General features: G+C 40.3%; 1 protein-coding gene and 1 long non-coding RNA gene across 4 annotated transcripts; one reads left to right on the top strand and one right to left on the bottom strand.

The window, feature by feature from the left end:
* Window positions 1-426: 426 nt before the first annotated feature.
* On the bottom strand, window positions 427-3679 carry LOC146690759 (uncharacterized). The gene is made up of 2 exons (XR_014915482.1): window positions 3560-3679; window positions 427-939 (listed from the first exon to the last, which is right to left on the bottom strand). It is a non-coding gene; the product is annotated as an uncharacterized LOC146690759 (long non-coding RNA).
* Window positions 3680-3719: 40 nt separating this feature from the next.
* Window positions 3720-12293, top strand: LOC146690758 (immunoglobulin superfamily member 3-like). 3 transcript variants are annotated; one of them, XM_085433836.1, is made up of 11 exons: window positions 3781-3983; window positions 4618-4992; window positions 5110-5526; window positions 5653-6060; window positions 7015-7380; window positions 8198-8563; window positions 9384-9755; window positions 9856-10239; window positions 10360-10773; window positions 11255-11647; window positions 11743-12293. In XM_085433836.1, the coding sequence occupies exons 1-11, from the start codon at window positions 3917-3919 to the stop codon at window positions 11940-11942; spliced, it is 3762 nt and encodes a 1253-aa protein (XP_085289962.1). In that variant the 5' UTR covers window positions 3781-3916; the 3' UTR covers window positions 11943-12293. The 3 variants fall into 3 exon arrangements, with proteins under 3 accessions (XP_085289964.1, XP_085289962.1, XP_085289963.1); XM_085433838.1 differs by lacking the exon at window positions 11743-12293 and having other exon boundaries at window positions 3720-3983; window positions 11278-11399; XM_085433837.1 differs by lacking the exon at window positions 8198-8563 and having other exon boundaries at window positions 3782-3983.
* Window positions 12294-17411: the final 5118 nt, after the last annotated feature.

The raw sequence follows: 17411 nt of genomic DNA, 5'->3' as shown, positions 1-17411 counted from the left end.
ACTCAATGCTTCCTGCATCACCCTCTATGAATCTTTAACAGTCCATCTGTGCAAAAGACTAGAATTGAATCGATTTGTTGCCTTTCCTTTTCAGTGAACAGCTGAAAGAAAAGGAAGGCTTTTGTGTGGTGTTTGTATACAAGTTGAGGTAAAACTTGCAGCGTCGCTCTGAAAGATGTGAGAGACTAAAAGAGCACTTTATGGCAGACTGTAGTTCTCTCGGCCTCAGAGAGATGTTGTGCTGTTTTGAATTTTTGAATTGGTTGAATTTTACAAAGTGGTGGACTCGGCTCCTTGGTACAGCCTCCCCCTAAACGTTACTGTAATTTCACTTGCTTGTGTTGCCATGGCAATGACTGTCGGGGCAAACAAAAAAAACCAAAAAATTTGGGAGGCAAATCACTGCACAAATGTTGCATTGACGGATATGATTTTATATAATTTTATATGATAGAGGTCAGTGATATTAAAGCAGTAGGCTTACACATTTCCCCTTCTTTTCGTGGGAAATGACACTGAAAGAACACTGCTTTTACAAAAACAATGACTCTGTTTGTCCGTACCTGCATACACAAACAATGAGTAGATTTCATATGTCAGTTGTGCATGCTGCCTGTCTGGTTGTTTAGCACACTTAAATGGCAAAGTGCCAGGAAGAATATTAGTGCCACTTGTAATGTTGTGGATCCCGTGGCCTCACCTCTAGCACCACCATGAGGACATTTTTTGGGTGAAATGTCTAGATAACGTTGACGAACCCCTAGGTTTCCATCTAGCTCCAACAACAGGATGCAATATTTCTTTTCCATCGTGTTGGCAATAATAATAAAGACGATCTGATGGTTGTTAACTTCAGTACAGCTACTGAGTTTTGTGGTCCTTCGATATTGAGTCCAGAACCATTATCAGCTCAAGATTCCAGTGTTCAAGATCCTAAAACTGCAAGAAAAGAAATTCCAATTAGTCCAAAATATAAATGTCAGCAATATTCCCCAACATTTAGACTGCAAACATGTTAAACATTAAGTCTGCTAAAACAACAGCGTGTGAGCACTCATAGAAGGTGACTGCAGTTTCCTGAAGGAACAGAAGATGTCCGGGGAAACCCGCTGGTCCTTATGGGTGGCTCCAAACTGATTCCATAGCCTCTGGTTCACAGCCAAGATCTCCATCCCCCCCAATTTTCTTTAACCTCTTAAACCCCAAGCCTACCTGATCTCCTGCCTTTTGCCCCCGTATCAGGGGGCGTTGGGGCTTAAGAGGTTAATCAAATCTATAATTCTGGAAAACTTAACCCTTATTTCTTTCAATGTTTCTGTAAGTGTGTCTTTCACCTGCATTTTGAGCAGCAGCTTGATGTGACAATGAAACATGCAGGTCTGTGAAACACTGTAAGTCTCAAAATAGGACTTTAGGACAAAGAGATGATCTAATTGAGATGTAGGAATATCATATTGTTCAGTCTATAGCTCAAAAGAAGACTCAAAGTCCTAATGAAGCTAAGAAAAGGTTTCATGATACATGATACTACATGCAATTCACCCATTATTAGCAGGCTTCTGCTTAATTATGTGCCAACTTGAACTGGGAAAAAACTCCTGGTGTTATTTATGTATTGTTCCATAGGAGGTGTGAATAAATTGGGAATCTGTGCCATATATTACTTCTATAGATCCCTAGTTTCTGTTATGATTATAATCCATGCTGATTCAAACAGGGACGAAGCATGGCAGTGCAGGGAAAGGTAAAAACACTTTGCATCTCTAGCTGGTTTTCTTTTTTTGCTGCTAATTAAAAACATCACTGATTGGCATGTGGCCTGTAGAAGCTTCACGGTTTAGCCTACAGAGCATTTCTGGTTTGTTTGCAGTTTCTATTCTGTCTCATTCAGAGTGAATTTCTAATATTTTTATTCTTAAACACATGTCCTGAACAGTTTACACTAGAATACATTTTCTTTCATCATTTCAAATCTCTTTTCTCTTAACCAGAATTTAATATGGTGAATACGGTAATAAGGATAGATGGATGTTTTCTGATTGATACTCACTTCATAAAATGTTTTTTCCCCATACTACTTTCTGTATTTGTCTCACAAATGTGTATTTTGTTTAAGGACTAATACAGTCTCCTACCTAAAATACTTTCTTAGCATTGGCTGTGGCTACAATGTAGCTTGCCATCACCAGTGTGTGAATGTGTGTGTGAATGGGTGGATGACTGGATATGTAAAGCGCTTTGGGGTCCTTAGGGACTAGTAAAGCGCTATATAAATACAGGCCATTTACCATTTTTACCATTTCTGTTGAATACATCCATTCATTCTCATCTGCATGCCCAATTCAGGGTCCTGGAGGGGCTGGAGCCTTTCCCAGCCACCACAGGGCGAGGTGTACCCTGGACAGGCCACCAGTCTGCAACAGTGCCAAGGTTTTTAAGAGTAGAAACTGCTGCTGTGAAGCTCTTTATGCCTTTTTTGAACATACCTAAGAATATTTTTTATGGCATCAGGGTAGAGAATGACAAACACATAAAACGTTATTTTGTTAATTTTATGAACATTTAAAAATAAAGTCCCCCACTATTTTTAAGTAGTCTGCAAATTAAAATGCCGATTTGAATATGACTGGATAAACTGTACGTCTTTATGTTCTCCACTAGGTGGTACTATTGCCTCATTAATATACAGCATCATTCAAACAACCACATTCAAGCTTGCAAAGTTTGCAGTAAGTGGCCGAATTTAGATGGGGTGGTCCTAAGCAGCATAATTAACTACTTTCTCTCAAGCTGCCTATGCAAGAATCTGATCAAGGATGTAAATGTCAATGTCAAAAACGTGCATTACCTGCTGGGAACGCGCAAAGACATGAGTTTCGTTTGCACGAATTCAGAGGTGGAAGCGACTTGCTGTCTAGCAGGTTTTATTTTTAAGACATGTATTTGTAATGTCTAGCGGTGGTCAGTTTTGCCCTTCTCTCTCCCCACTTGTTTTGGGGAAGCAAGAAAAAAAAAAGAAGCCCAGTTGTCGTTCCAGTTTTTCCACTTCTTCGTACACTGTTTGGCAATTTCCCGACAGGAATTCACTGACATGTACGAGGCCAGGTGTTCTGGGAATCCATCCTACCCGTTGTTTCTACGCATGCGCACAACACGAATTTCAGTGGCGGACAATCCTACCTATGTGAATATAAGCTACGAACATACTCTGATGGGTAAAATTAAGTGCTAAACCGTCCTACCTTTGTAAATGTGACGTACAAGCATACTTTAACAGCTAAAATTAAGTGGCGAACAATCCTACCTTTGTGAATATGAGCTAGGAGCATCATTTTACAGCTAGAATTCAGTGGAAAATCATCTTACCTTTGTTAATAACAGCTAGACACATACTCTGACAGGTAAATTACGTGTCAAATCATGCTACCTTTGTGAATGTGACCTACAAGCATACTTTAACGGCTAAAATGAAGTGGCAAACCGTCCTGGCTTTATAATTATGAGCTACAAGCATACTCTGATGGGCAAAGTTAAGTGGCAAACCATTATACCTACTTACATTTGTGCTGGAATGAATCTGTGACAGCAGAAATGTGCATAAACTACTTGCGGTAGGACGTTTTGCCAAAGTAGGACGTTTTGTCAGAACACCGGAAATGCACAGGAGCAGTCTGAACAGGCCAATCACAATAGTAGCCGTCTCCCTCAGCGGGACGCGCAATAACATTTCCAAGAAATTGCACGTCATTATGTTCCCATTTACGGCGTGAAAGGTTTCAAAGAGGTTCGTAACGTACCTGAAGCGCAGGCAAATCAAGGCATGAAAAGGCACAGAGAGATCACACAGTACACATTAACCAAGGGCTTGATCGCAGCCGAGGACGTACAGTGTTGAGCCTGAAGTTGAAGGCACACGATGAGTTTCGTGCTCTCTCTTTGGAGGGCGGGTGTGATTCTCTGCTTGGGTCAACTTTTATATTGTGGTAAGTAGTACAGTGAATTCCTGTAGTTCCATAATATTAATTTTAATGTCTCAGATAAACCCAAGATGTTGTTTGTGTTGTCTGTAAATGTTTTTTTCACATTTTATGAAATTATATTTAGCAGAAACCTCAGAGTAAACTCACTGATTGATAAATGTTAATTATTTTTTGGTCTCCATAGTTTAATATCAGTTTAGTTGCTACAGAAAATTAGCTCCTCCAAATTATTTTCACTTTTCACGAATCACTTTTATGACAAAGTAGTAATGTTTGCTTTCTGTGGGGAAAAATATATATTCCTGCATGAAATAAATAAAGCCAATCGAGCCAACAGCACACACCGTTACAGGTGATATCTGACAAAACTTGCAAACATTTTCTTTTAATCATAAATGTCATACAAACATATTTCCACAGGGAAATAAGACCTCAAAAAATAAAAAATGTCAAAATCTTTCTGAAAACATTGTGTGCACCTGTATATCAATGGATGTTCTATGCACAATTCATGCAGTGTGCCATAACCTACAGTATATGTTAGATACTTATAAATATACTTGTAAATACATGAGTGACACTTCAAAGTTTCAGGATTCAGATGACTTCATTTGTGTTTTGTCTCTGCTTTACTCAGGAGAGGCCAGAGTGAAAACTGAAGCACAAGCTGGGCCTCTGTATCGTGTGTTAGGCTCTCCCCTCTACATCACCTGCAGTGTGAGTGGCTTCAGAAATGAAAACACTGACAAACATTTTGAATTCCGTATGACGAAGCCTTCAAACCCAGACTTTGAGATCCAAATCATCAGTTCACATGAAGATACTTTTGGATATTCTTCTCACCTAACCCGTGTGAGAAAAAATGAAATTGCTTTGAAACGTCTCTCACCAAACTCAGTCCGCTTCGAGATAAAAAGCCTGCAGAAAACTGATGAAGGGGAATATGAATGTACTGCAGTCAACTTAGAAGGTGCTTATGATGGAGAGTATTCTGATAAGACAGTCGTTAAAGGTAATCAATCACCATCCTGATTTTCAGTCATAACGCTTGAATGTGTCTTCATGTAGGTATGGTACAGATGATGTCAGAGCATTCATGACTTTTGATTTCTCTGATGTGGTTTCATAGTGATTGAAGACTCCCTGAGTGTCTCATCATCTGCTTCCACACCACTGAGCTTAAACGAGGGTGAAGCTCTGACTTTAACATGCCTGGCCTCTAGCAGCACCAGCCAGCACACCCATCTGTCTGTTGCCTGGTATCTCCATAAAGATGGACAGGAGGACGCTCAGCCTATCATTTCTCTGAATAGAGATTTTACACTGAGCCCAGGCCAGGGGTTTGAAAGGCGTTACCAAGCAGGTCTCATACGCTTAGATAAATGGGGAGAAGCCTCGTACAGCCTAAAGATGGCTGAGGTTGAGCCATCAGACCAAGGTAGGATCTACTGCCAGGCTCAGGAGTGGATCCAAGATCCTGATGGCTCCTGGTACATCATCATACAGAAGAATGCAGAAGAAATGACCCTGACAGTTAAAGCCACAGGTTGGAATTTTACTCAGTCGTGCTATATTTATAACACATCTTGATATTGGTCAGCACATTAATGTTTACTTATCCTATAGACACCTGTGTGAATGTCTCACTGTTTTCATTTTTTGTCTTGAGTAGAGGTGGTGGAGCCATCGTCTCCGTCTCTGGCAGTGGAAATCTCAGCACAGCCGGCAGCGCTGCAGGAGGGGCAGGAGCTGATGCTGTCCTGTAATATAAACACACAGGACGTGGAGAAAAGATTCTTCTCTGTAGCATGGCTCAAGGGAAGTGTGGAGCTGGCCCGCATTGGTCCCACAGGCGTTCTCACTGTGGCACCGGAGTACAGTGTTCGACAGAAAAATGGAGAGCTCAGAGCCGCCCGAACTGGGAACAGAAATTACCGTCTCATCTTAAAGCCTGTGAGAACTGAGGACCAGGGAGAGTATATCTGTACAGTCTGGCCTCAAGAGAGAGGCCAAGATGATACTTTTATTGAGGGAGAACCCAAAGACTCCAGCCCACAGCGGGTCAGCGTCTCAGCCACAGGTGTGTCAAAGTGAACACATATACACTCAGTTATTCAGGGGTTTAAGTCACTGTACCTTTACATTGTTTGTCTGCTCCCAAAGAGAGGAGTGAAGAAGTTGTGACAAACACTGCAGTCAAAATATCCACTTCAGCTGTTGTTATAAGTAGCTTCATTGACTACATCCACTGGTCCTACTAAAATTCACTGGACACGGGCACACACAGAGGTTGTGGCACAGTGTGAAGCACTATTAAAATTATTATGTATTAACTCAGTTATCACACTCCAAAACCCACTACACTCAATTCCATCACCTCACCAGGTCCGACCTAACACCCGACCACTTCCAGTGAATACACCGGCTGCTACCAGGAAACCTTAAATATAGCAGCAGGACCAGGGTTAAAATCACTAACACAATATCTAAAACAAAAAAATTTAAATAGGAACCATTTAAAAACTCCAGTGGATAATAATTGGCACATGACTGGAATTCGAAACAGAAGCAAGGAATAATTAGAATCACGCATAGCATTAACACATCATACACGACTGCATTGCTACAAATATGCTCAATAATTAAACATGTAAATCCCCACAGCTACAGGTTAAGGTTCTGAGGAAGGGCTTTAACATAAATTTGCATCAATAAAATAACAAAATGGGTCAAGAGGTACTTCACTAACACACTGTTTTGTTTTGTTTTAAGTTTATGACATAGCTCTAAAAGAAACATCCAGCCCCAGGTTAGTAATTAATCGGCTAAAGTGACTCATCTAGCTGATAGTACATTTACTGCACAAAGATAAGGCCGGTATTTAATCAACCCCGTTCACTGAACAAGACAAAGGCCTACCACACCTGGTGCACAGCCTTTTGTTACCTCAGCACCAGGAACCTGTAAGTTCCCATACACTAGGTTAATTTTATCGAACGTTATTAACTCTTTCTGTTGCCTCATCTCCTCACAGAAAACAGGCTGTCAATCAAAATGCAGCAGGCAGGAAATGTCACCGAAGGGGGCGGGCTGCATCTCTCCTGTAAAGTGGATGGGGTTCAAGGTCAACTGTCTGTCACCTGGCAACTCAAATCAGCACGAATGGCCTCGTTCACCGAGATCATCAGTATAAGTCAGGAGGGTGTTACAGAGATAGCAGAGGAGTTCATGAGTCGCAAAGTGAAGGTGATGCGTCCAGCTACTCACAACTTCACCTTAGAGCTTGATGAGGTCACACTGTCTGATTCAGGAGTGTACCAGTGTGCTGTGTCTGAGCGCAAACCTAACAGCAAGACTCACAACCAGGCACAAACTACCACTGTGACAGTGACTTCTATAGGTAAGATGTGTCTGTGTGTTTGTGTAGTACAAACTATGTAAAATATGATATTACCTTCATTGTAACAGGTGTTTCTATCATAAATTCTAACACTTCTTTGTTAAACTACACTTCAAATATTACAGAATGAATAACAAAGTAAACATATGGATTTTGGTCAGTTTGAGTAATTAGCTGTTTACTTGCAGATATATTCATTAAACACTTTAATCCGTAGTGACATATTACAAGAAAATGGCATAAAAACATCCGAAACATACTGTACTGATATTGAGAGTCTTAATGTAATCCTTTGGGAACCCTTCTTTTGTTTACTGAACAACATTAAATCAAACGTTACATTTCCCCAACGGAAATCTAGATGGAATACATCTGCAAAGCAAAATCATGTTGTTTAGTGGATTTACTCTTTGCATTGTCATGAGTCAAAATTTTAGGTTTCCACATCTCAACACTCAACAATCAGATTGCACAGTTATTAACAAAAAGCAAAAGTTGTTTTGTTTTGTGTGTTTCTTAGCTGAATTGTGAGTGCGACTTTCAGAAAACAAAACTGTCTTCAGAATGTTTGACTGAATATTATTTGTTGTAGCATTTCAGCCCCAGGGTTTGTCATAGTGAACACACACACTCAGTTATTCAGGGTTTATTTCACTTTCCTTTTTACATTGTTGATTTGAATCTGTTGGTATTAAGGCTTAAACAAAGTGTTAGGTTGCATATTTTTGTTTCTGTTTTTTTTTTTTACTGTTAGGGAAATTATTTTGTCTTCTCAAACACAGCAGTACTATCTGTCTGTTGCCTCATCTCCTCACAGAAAACAGGCTGACAGTCAAAATGCAGCAGGCTGTAAATGTGGCCGAAGGGGGCGGGCTGCATCTCTCCTGTAAAGTGGATGGGGTTCAAGGTCAGCTCTCTGTCACCTGGCAACACAAATCAACACCAACGGCCTCGTTCACCGACATCATCAGTATAAATGAGGAGGGTGTTACAGAGATAGCAGAGGAGTTCATGAGTCGCAAAGTGAAGGTGATGCGTCCATCTACTGACAACTTCACCCTAGCGCTTGATGAGGTCACACTGTCTGATTCAGGAGTGTACCAGTGTGCTGTGTCTGAGCGCAAACCTAATGGCAACACTCACAACCAGACACAAACTACCACTGTGACAGTGATTTCTATAGGTAAGATGTGTCTGTGTGTTTGTGTAGTACAAACTATTCAAGACATATGATATTACTTTCATTGTTCTTATTGAGTGGTGTGATTTGTTGAGCTTTTCTAAAACCACTTTGGGAAGGTTTAACTTTCTGTGAAGTATGATTTGTTGGCTCTGTCAAAACAGGTTTGATGATGCTAATGTTTTCATTGCATCTTGATGATGGACAGAATTACAAATGAGTATATCACAGGGGCAGCTCAGGATTAGCTGTTTCTTTGGACATATAAGTTATAGAGGCAACGGTGAGCAGCATATGTGAAAAGGAGGGTAGTGGTTATAATAGGCAAACAATGCTGAATATCAGACTAATAGGCAGGATGGTAAAAGGAATTATTTTAATTTCTTTGCATTTTCATAACTATATGACAGGAGACATTAACACTCAGCGGGTAGGTTACACATTAACAAACCACATGCACAAATGGGGTTTTTTGCCAAGCCAGGCTTTCAGGCAAAAAAAGCTATCCTTAGAATGTTTGTGTTTGACTGAATATTTTGTTTTAGGGCAAATGTGGTTTAGGTTTCGCTTACAATTTTTAAAAATGACACGTAGCTGCATAAATATATGGCTAAAGCTGGCTAATGCATGCATTTATAAGCTTGAGACATAGATGTCATGACACATATTGGATGAAAGTCATTTTTGTGTATTCAAGCTAACCTTTTCTTTTTTAAAAGATGAAATGATGCATGATTTTTTTTCTTTAACACTAATGATTGCTTGATCACCAGCTTCTCCTTTCTTACTTGCTGTCACTGACCATTTTGGATTTTTGTATCAGACACGCTGATGGGAGTGTCTCTAATCAGTCGCAAGACTCGGGTGATTGTTGGAGAAAAATTGGAGTTGATGTGCCGGGTCAAAGGTCCACACATGCCGGTAACAGTGACTTGGAGCGTGCAACGTGAGGCTAAAACACCAGACACCATCCTGACACTTTCCCCTGATGGCACCATCAGTTGGTCTGCAGATCAGAACCACTACCAGCTACGAGTAGAAAGCAGAAAAACTGAAGTCATGTACTATCTGCTGGTCATTGGTACCAGCCACAGAGAAGGAGGAAGCTACCAGTGTAATGTGTCTGTCTTACTGAAGAATGTGCACAAGGAGTTGAAAGCATCCAATCAGCTTTCTGTGATAGTAAACAACCCAGGTACTGCCAGCTGCAGCCATTTTGGGGCATCATTAAATAGAAAGAGTCATTTTTTTCCTGTTTCCTCAGAAAATAATGAAAATGTTGTCTCCTTTTCTAGTAAGCAGGCTTGATGTGTCACCTATTCCTGCGTTGACAAGAACTATAAGCACTGACATAACAATAACATGCTCCATCGTCAAAAAAACGTCTGAATCATCACTCTATTCGATCACCTGGCTGCATGAGGAAAATGCAGGAAATAAGACCATTGTAAGCTTGGACCGGAATTCCATAGTAACGGAATCCCAGGTGGACCTGCGTCAGCGAATCAGCATGAGGCGCAGCAAAGGACCCACTTTTGAACTGATTATTCGGCAAGCTCGAATCTCAGATAAAGGTTTATATACATGCAAAGTGGGCGAGTGGCTTCAAGATCCTCGTGGTGAATGGTATCTGCTCTCAACAGTGTCCAAAAGCACAGTGCTAACAATTACTGAGCCTGGTGAATACATTTATTTTTCATTACTTTATTACTTCACATGCCATATACAATAAGCACAAAAATAAATGAAACATGCCATTTAGAAATATATAACTTCATCTTCTTATTTCTATTTTCTAGCCCCCAACCTTCGTTTAGATAAGAAAGAGCAGCAGCTGACTGCCAAAGAAGGAGAGGAAGTCAAGCTCAACTGTAGCATCACCTCAGGAGCTTCTGGTTCTTCGGTTTTCTATCGAGTCATTTGGCATTTTGCTGCACACAGTTCTTCTTTGAAGAAAGCCTCCCTGGTGGAGCTTGATCACACCGGCCTGGTGAGTTACCCAGAGAACAAAGACATCAGAGGCCTGCAGGAGCGGCTACGCCTGTCCAGACCCACTCAGAAAAGCTTTTACCTAAGTATTCAGAAAGCCCATGAAGAGGATAGTGGAACCTACTGGTGCCAAGTGGATCAATACCAGCTGGATAATGAAGCTCACTGGCAGCTGAAGGCCTCAGACAGTGGTGGTGCTATCAAAGTCAGTGTAAAAGTAACAGGTATGATCACAGTTTTAGAAGTGTTCTGTTGGAATGTTAATGTTCTTAATGTTGTAGCTTATGTTTGCATGGATGTTTTTCTCCTCCTCTTTCCTGATTTTTCCTGATTTTTTTTTCCTTCATTAGCCCTATAAGTCTTTAACACCCAAGGTAACATTACTAACGCATTCTAATCTCTTTATTTGTAATGAGAGATTATATCGAAAGAAGAGTTCAGATCAAGGAGCACGAGTATGTTTAAGAGCCTAGAGACAGCTGACATTAGTAAATCATTGGTGATTTGATCAGAACTGTGTCTATACTGTGAAGTATCTAAAAGTTAGAATTAAATATTTGGTAAGGTGAGAATACATTTATAAAACAACTGGAGAAAAACATTTTGAAAGGGTTTACATCAAGTTTCTCAAGAAATGGAATTATCAGGTCTTATCAGGTCTGATACCTTGTTAAACAAAAGTTTTATCCTTGTGCGTATTCACAGAAAACAATCTCTCTATTCCAAAGGAGGAAGCAGAGATGAATACAAGCAGAAACCAGGATTTGACTATCCCCTGTAACATCAACAAACAATCCAGCCATGAATCCAAGTTCCAGGTCACATGGTTTTGGCAGAAAGAAATAGAAACGAAACAGCGCCCCATATTTACAGTCTACAGAAACTCGACTCTACAGGACAGGTTTGGGGAGAATGTTCGCCTGAGATACGACCACCCTGACCCCAGCCAATTCAGCCTCACGTTCTTGAATCCTGGTCCTGAAAATAGTGGCCTGTATTTCTGTGAGGTAGAGGAGTGGCTGCCTTCTCTGTCTCGTGGGTGGAGAAAAGTTGCAGTGGAAAAGTCAGGGCATTTCAATGTCAGTGTTCTCACAGAAGGTAGGCATGTCTTGACACACTTCCCTTAACACGTCATTTTTCTCAGTAAATATCAAAAGATGTGGAAATACCTTTCTTTGTCTTCTTCTTTGCAGGTGATGCTAATGCCGATTCTGAATGTAGCACAAGGACTTATATAATAATAGCTATTGTAATTCTCATCGTCTTAGTTTTAGTCCTATTGCTACTCGTAGTCACAATGTGCAGAAGTAAAGGCTCACTGGGAAACAAGTCAGGGCCATCTCTCTGGGGTGAATCAGTGCCTATGAACACCAGCCGAAGTGGAGATGACTGAACAGCAGAAACTTTTTTTTGTTTTTTTTAAACGCACACATGCAAAAGTTTTCAGTTGGACTCCACCTAGTTTTAGACAAGTGGTCCACCACACTTGTTTCAGAACTCGAGGGGACTGATCTTTCCAAGCTGTTGCACCCAGACTGTTGAATGCACTTCCTTTGTACAGCGTTTGGACTCGGTGGAGACCTTCAAAAAGCAGCTAAAGACATTTTTATTTCGAAAATCTTTTAATTAGACCAGGGCTTGTATGATGTATTTATGACTGTATTGTGTTTTTGATACCTCTCTTGTGAAGCACTTTGCGACATCTGTCTGTAAAATATGCTACATAAATAAACTTTTACATTTACTTTACTGTTCTTTTACTTTCTGCCTTTACAAGTGTCCACTTTATTTGAAATAAACAAACAAAAATCATCTATACAGGCAGCTTACATTTGTGGATCTGTGCAAAGTTGACAGCATAAAATTTGCTTGAAAACCCCACGTGGGCGTGCGACATCATCTGTGAGTACCAGGTGAGTGGTGCACACGTATTCAAGGTTTTGTGAGCGAGGAGAGGTGTTACGTGTAGTTTCTGACATTTGTATGCACAGAAAGGGTTTTTATAGAGAAAATTATCCATTTGTGAGCAGAACTTAACTTGTGCGTGAATGATGAGTATTTATTTAGGTTTTCATGTACTCATTTGTAAAACAGTTTAACATGTGGTCAGATTGCTTTGTATTTGTGTGTGGATTGGAGCACACGACTGTGAGTCCTCTAAAATTACATACAAATCACTGTACATTGGTGTAAATCTTAGTCCTGTCAGCCTTGGATGTAATCAGGGCCATCCTCACACACATGAGGAGGTGCTCATTGATGAATTGAGAACTATATCTAGTTTTGATTATGTTAACTGTGAAGAAAACTGCCTCGCTTTTGTGTGGAGCCAAATATAGTTGAAATGCACAGGGGCACTAAAAGTGGAAGGGTCATCTCACACAATCTGCTCTTTCAGGTCCACATCATCTTCAAGATTAACAAAGTGCATCAGGAGAGCCCCAGCATTTACTCATTGGTCTATTTTCACTCTACTTTTCTACTGGCAGAGCACCATTTGTTCCTTATTCTTTCTTTCCTTTCTTCGTGTCACCTGTATCTTTTTTTAACATTACTCATTGCAGTCATCTGTATTTCTCCTTTCTTCTTTTTACATCACTTCTGTCTACTGTCTTTTCATGTGTACTTTACTCATTCTGTCTGCACTGTAGAGTCAGTGTTTACCACCTGGAATGCACTGAGTTGATTGGCTGACTGGTATCACGTGGGATGGCTTAACTCGCATCAAGTTGGTCTGTGCATTTCTTCAGCCACCGAACCTAGACCATAACCTTCTGTTTTGGCTGTAGGTCTGTATAGGATAGCAGTCTGCCTGTTGGTGACCTCTGGCCAATAACAGTCCATGAAATAGCTCTACCGGTTTACTTTCAGTACAAATACGAATACTTTTGAAGAATAAAATCAGCACTTTGATAAACTAACATACCAAAATAAAATGTGTTGCTCTGCAAATACTCAGACTGCAATGCACTGTATATATATTCTCATATATTTTTTGTATAAGTACTAGTGAGATTCTGAGTGTCTGCTGTTATTTGCCTTGGTTGTATGGTTGCTGCACTGGCACAAAACTGTATAAATCCAATCAAAATTTTAATGCTTTTCCTCCATCTGTCTCACACTCTCCTTCTTTCTCTCCTCCTCTTTCCTGACTCAATTTTTTTCCCTTCATCAGCTCTATAAATCTTTAACACGCAACCTGTGTAAGAAAATGGAATAGAAACTACTTTTTGCTTTTGAGGGAACAGCCATAGACATCAGATTACTCTCATATGGAGGGAGGCTCATGTGTGGTGATTGTGTACAAGTTGAGGTAAAACTTGCAGTGTTTCTCTGAAAGATGTGAGAGACTGAAAGAACACTCAGGAACTTTATGGCAGACTGTAGTTCTCTCAGCCCCAGAGAGATGATATTGTGCTGCCTTTGGTCTTGGGTTTTATCATCCTTTCACAGCCTGGTGGACTGGGCTCCTTGGTACAGCTACCCTTGAAAATTTTGTCTAATTTCACTCCCTTGTGTTTCTATGGCAATGCTTGTCAGTGCAAACAAAGAAACACTGAATTTGGGAGGCAATGCTTGTAACTATGCAGTAAAGGCTAGCAGAGGCAAAATCGCATCCACAGCAGCAGCCATTTGACCTCCGTCTTCATGTTATTTGTCTTTAATATGCCAATGTTTGAGTTTTTAATAAACAGTCAGTTCATACATCTACAGTACAATCCCTCTCTTTTCTCAACTTGTACTTTTTGCCTGCATGTAACTGAACACATTGAGCTGGTTATCGTTATTGCTGTCGGACTCATTCCAGACCTAATTTGACATCAGCTTGATGTACCGGCCTTCATCTGCCATGAAAGTTGATTTATGACAATTGTGCAGCCATTTTTCTATTACAACTTTTCTAAATACAGGAACAGCACTGCTGTGAACTTAAAACACACAAATGCTGTAGTGAAATCAGTGATTTAATAGCAGTAGGCATCCAGTGTCTGGCAAGAACACTCTTACAAAAACCAGTCTCTGTTCATACTCGTTTACATGACAAACTGGCAGTTGTACACTCAACAGTTATACTCTACAGTATCTGGTTTATCAGCATACCTGAATGGCACGGTGACACAATGTATTTTATTTTCACTTTTACTTCTGTTGATCCTGTGACCTCTCTAGCAACACCATGGGGACATTTTTGGTAAAATGTCTCCACAACAGATTTACTCACGTGAACCAGGCTCCCAGTAGTTGGATAAGATTTGGCGTTCATATGAAATAATTTCTGTCCTGTAAAACACACACACATGCTAAAAAGCACAAATGAGCCAGATAAATGATCATTTCTTTTTTTAAACAATAATACACAGAAAACTCCAACAATCAGAACACTCTCTTTGAGCCAGCACTTGGCAACGATAGTCCATATAAACAGTCCAGATAAACAGTGGGTGAGGGGGCTGAGTATGGAAAAGGCATCTGACAAAAAAGGTTTTGCCAAATCAAACATGTGGATCATCAAAATGAGATTTCCATACCAGATTGGTTGGAGCCCTGATTAAGGAATTTAAATGTGGGGGATATGGCTGGTATAGAGATAGAGACCTGGCTAATATAATTAAGAGAAGGGAGGAAGCTAATCTGTGTGCAGAAGATCGGGTGGCAGGGAAGCAAAACCAGGTACAGTGAAGAGGGATTCAAAGTGTTCTACCATAGTGCAGATAGGAAAACAAATAGGGTAGGGTATTCTTGAAGGAAGAGTGTACTCATGGTGTTGTGGAGGTTAAGAGTATCAGACAGGATCATGAGTATGAAGCTAGAAAGTGAATGGGGGATTTGCATTTATGCCATGCTACCAGATTGGATGGCTGTCTTACCTGTGACAAAGACAGCTGTACCAATAAGGTGATGTCTTCACTCGCACATCCTCCTCCCAAGTAAACAGAAATGATGATCCGCTCTCAGCCTTTCTCATATGTAAGGCACAACTCGTGTTTCTAATTAGCTAACAAGCTATGTGCTGTTCCACAAAGGGGCTGGCACAAAAGTAATATTAAAACTCACCACTTCGCTAGAAAATTGTGTATATAATATCAAAAGTAAAAATAATCAATCTGAAGAAAAACATTCCTCCAAAGCAGGGGGGGGTTAAGCTTTAGCTTTCAGCTATTGTTAAAACTGATCAATTTTATTCAACTCAATTGAAGTATCTCAATTTAATTATGACATGTTCAGTAACATCATGATGAATTACAAAGCAGCACTAACAAAAGTAATGGAATGAGAATGCTGAAAACAAACAAACAGTTGTTGATTTGCCGTCCTTAGATTAAGTTCTCTCCTCATGTAACAGTAACAGAAATGATGCATTTACAGGTAAGAATGCAGCAAGGAAAGATTAGATAGTAATCTGTAGGATGATTTTGAAAAAGGAAGCACATGAAGGTAGCTTCAATGATTAAATGGTGGGAAATGAAGAAGCAAGAATGTTGCACAGAGTACAGGGAGGAGTTGAAACACGCTCTGGGTTGCAGGAAAAAGTTATCAGATAACTGGGAGAGCACAAATGAAGTGCTGAGGGAAACTGCCAAGAAGGAAAGAGGACGAGGAGATTTGGTGGTGCAATAAGGAAGTACAGGAGAGTATTCAAATGAAGCGGTTAGCAAAGACAAAAGGGGAATAGTCACTAGATGAAGAAAGTAGACAGGAGTACTGGGGGGCTTATCCTTGAAAACACAATAAGTTTCTATCACGAAAGTTGTGGGGCTGGAGCCTTTCCCAGGCACCACAGGGCGAGGTGTACCCTGGAAAGGTTGCCAGCCTGCCACAGTGCCAAGGTTTTTAAAAGTAGAAACGGCTGCTAAAGCTCTTTATGCCTTTTCAAACATCCTTAAAATAACAATCAGAGGAGAGACCGACAAAAATTGAAAACGTTATTGTCTTTATTTTATGAGCACTTCATGTTTCTACATCTAAAAGTAAAGTTCCCCTCTATTTTCAAGCAGCCTGGTTATTGAATTGCCAATTTGAATATGACTGGTTAAAACTGCATGTCTTTATCTTCTCCGCCAGGTGGCACTATTGCGTCATTAATATACAGCATCATTCAAACAAATAAATTCAAGCTTGCAGAGTTTGCAGAAAGGGTCCAAATTTAGATGGAGTGGTTCTAAGCAGCATAATTAGCTACTTTCTCTCTCAAGCTGCCTTTGCAAGAATGTGATCATGGATGTAAATACGTTTTTTAACTGAATCGACGAATAATCGAATCCAAAAAATCTAAAAGTTACAAATTATTTTTGTATTTGTATTTATTGTCAGAGAGGAAGTAGCTGCAAAGGTACAATCTTTGTGACAAGGACAGGGGGACTGGGGAAAATTATCTTTCTCTGAATTTGTCAAAAACTTGCATCACCTGCTGGAAACAAGCAAAGTCGTTGATTTAGTTTACATTCAGAGTTGAAAATGTCCAGCAGGTTTTATTTTTGATTTATTATATTTAATGCTAAGTCTTGCAATGGTCAATTTATGAGCTGGTCTGGGATGCCCTTCTCTCTATTGGATCCCCACTCCTTTTTGTCCCTCCAGTTTTTCCACTTCTTCGTACGTTTTCTCACGTCCAGTCCCACAGGCTTGGCAATTTCATTGGATATGTATCCTACGAATCCTTTTATTGAGTTCGGGAATGCACAGGAGCGATCTGAACAGGCCAAATCACAATATTTGCCGTCTTCCTCAACGGGACACAGAATTACATTTTCCCATTTGCAGCGGGAAAGGTTTCAGAGGGTTCGTAGCCTGAAGTGCAGGTAAATCAAGGTGTGAACAGACAGAGGGATTACACAGATTACACAGTTGCATTAACCAAGAG

This window comes from Copadichromis virginalis, linkage group LG16 (genome assembly GCF_057382275.1).
Source record: "Copadichromis virginalis isolate Kocher_CV1m ecotype Utaka linkage group LG16, C_Virginalis_male_GT1.1, whole genome shotgun sequence".
Taxonomy (NCBI): domain Eukaryota; kingdom Metazoa; phylum Chordata; class Actinopteri; order Cichliformes; family Cichlidae; genus Copadichromis; species Copadichromis virginalis.
This window is presented reverse-complemented; position numbering and strand designations above follow the sequence as displayed.

Excerpts from the sequence above, each read along its gene's own strand:
- LOC146690758 (XM_085433836.1), top strand. The coding sequence starts at position 3,917 with ATGAGTTTCGTGCTCTCTCTTTGGAGGGCGGGTGTGATTCTCTGCTTG. Across the intron at positions 6,061-7,014 it reads GGTCAGCGTCTCAGCCACAG|AAAACAGGCTGTCAATCAAA; the intron begins GTGTGTCAAAGT and ends ATCTCCTCACAG. Across the intron at positions 11,648-11,742 it reads TGTCAGTGTTCTCACAGAAG|GTGATGCTAATGCCGATTCT; the intron begins GTAGGCATGTCT and ends TCTTCTTTGCAG.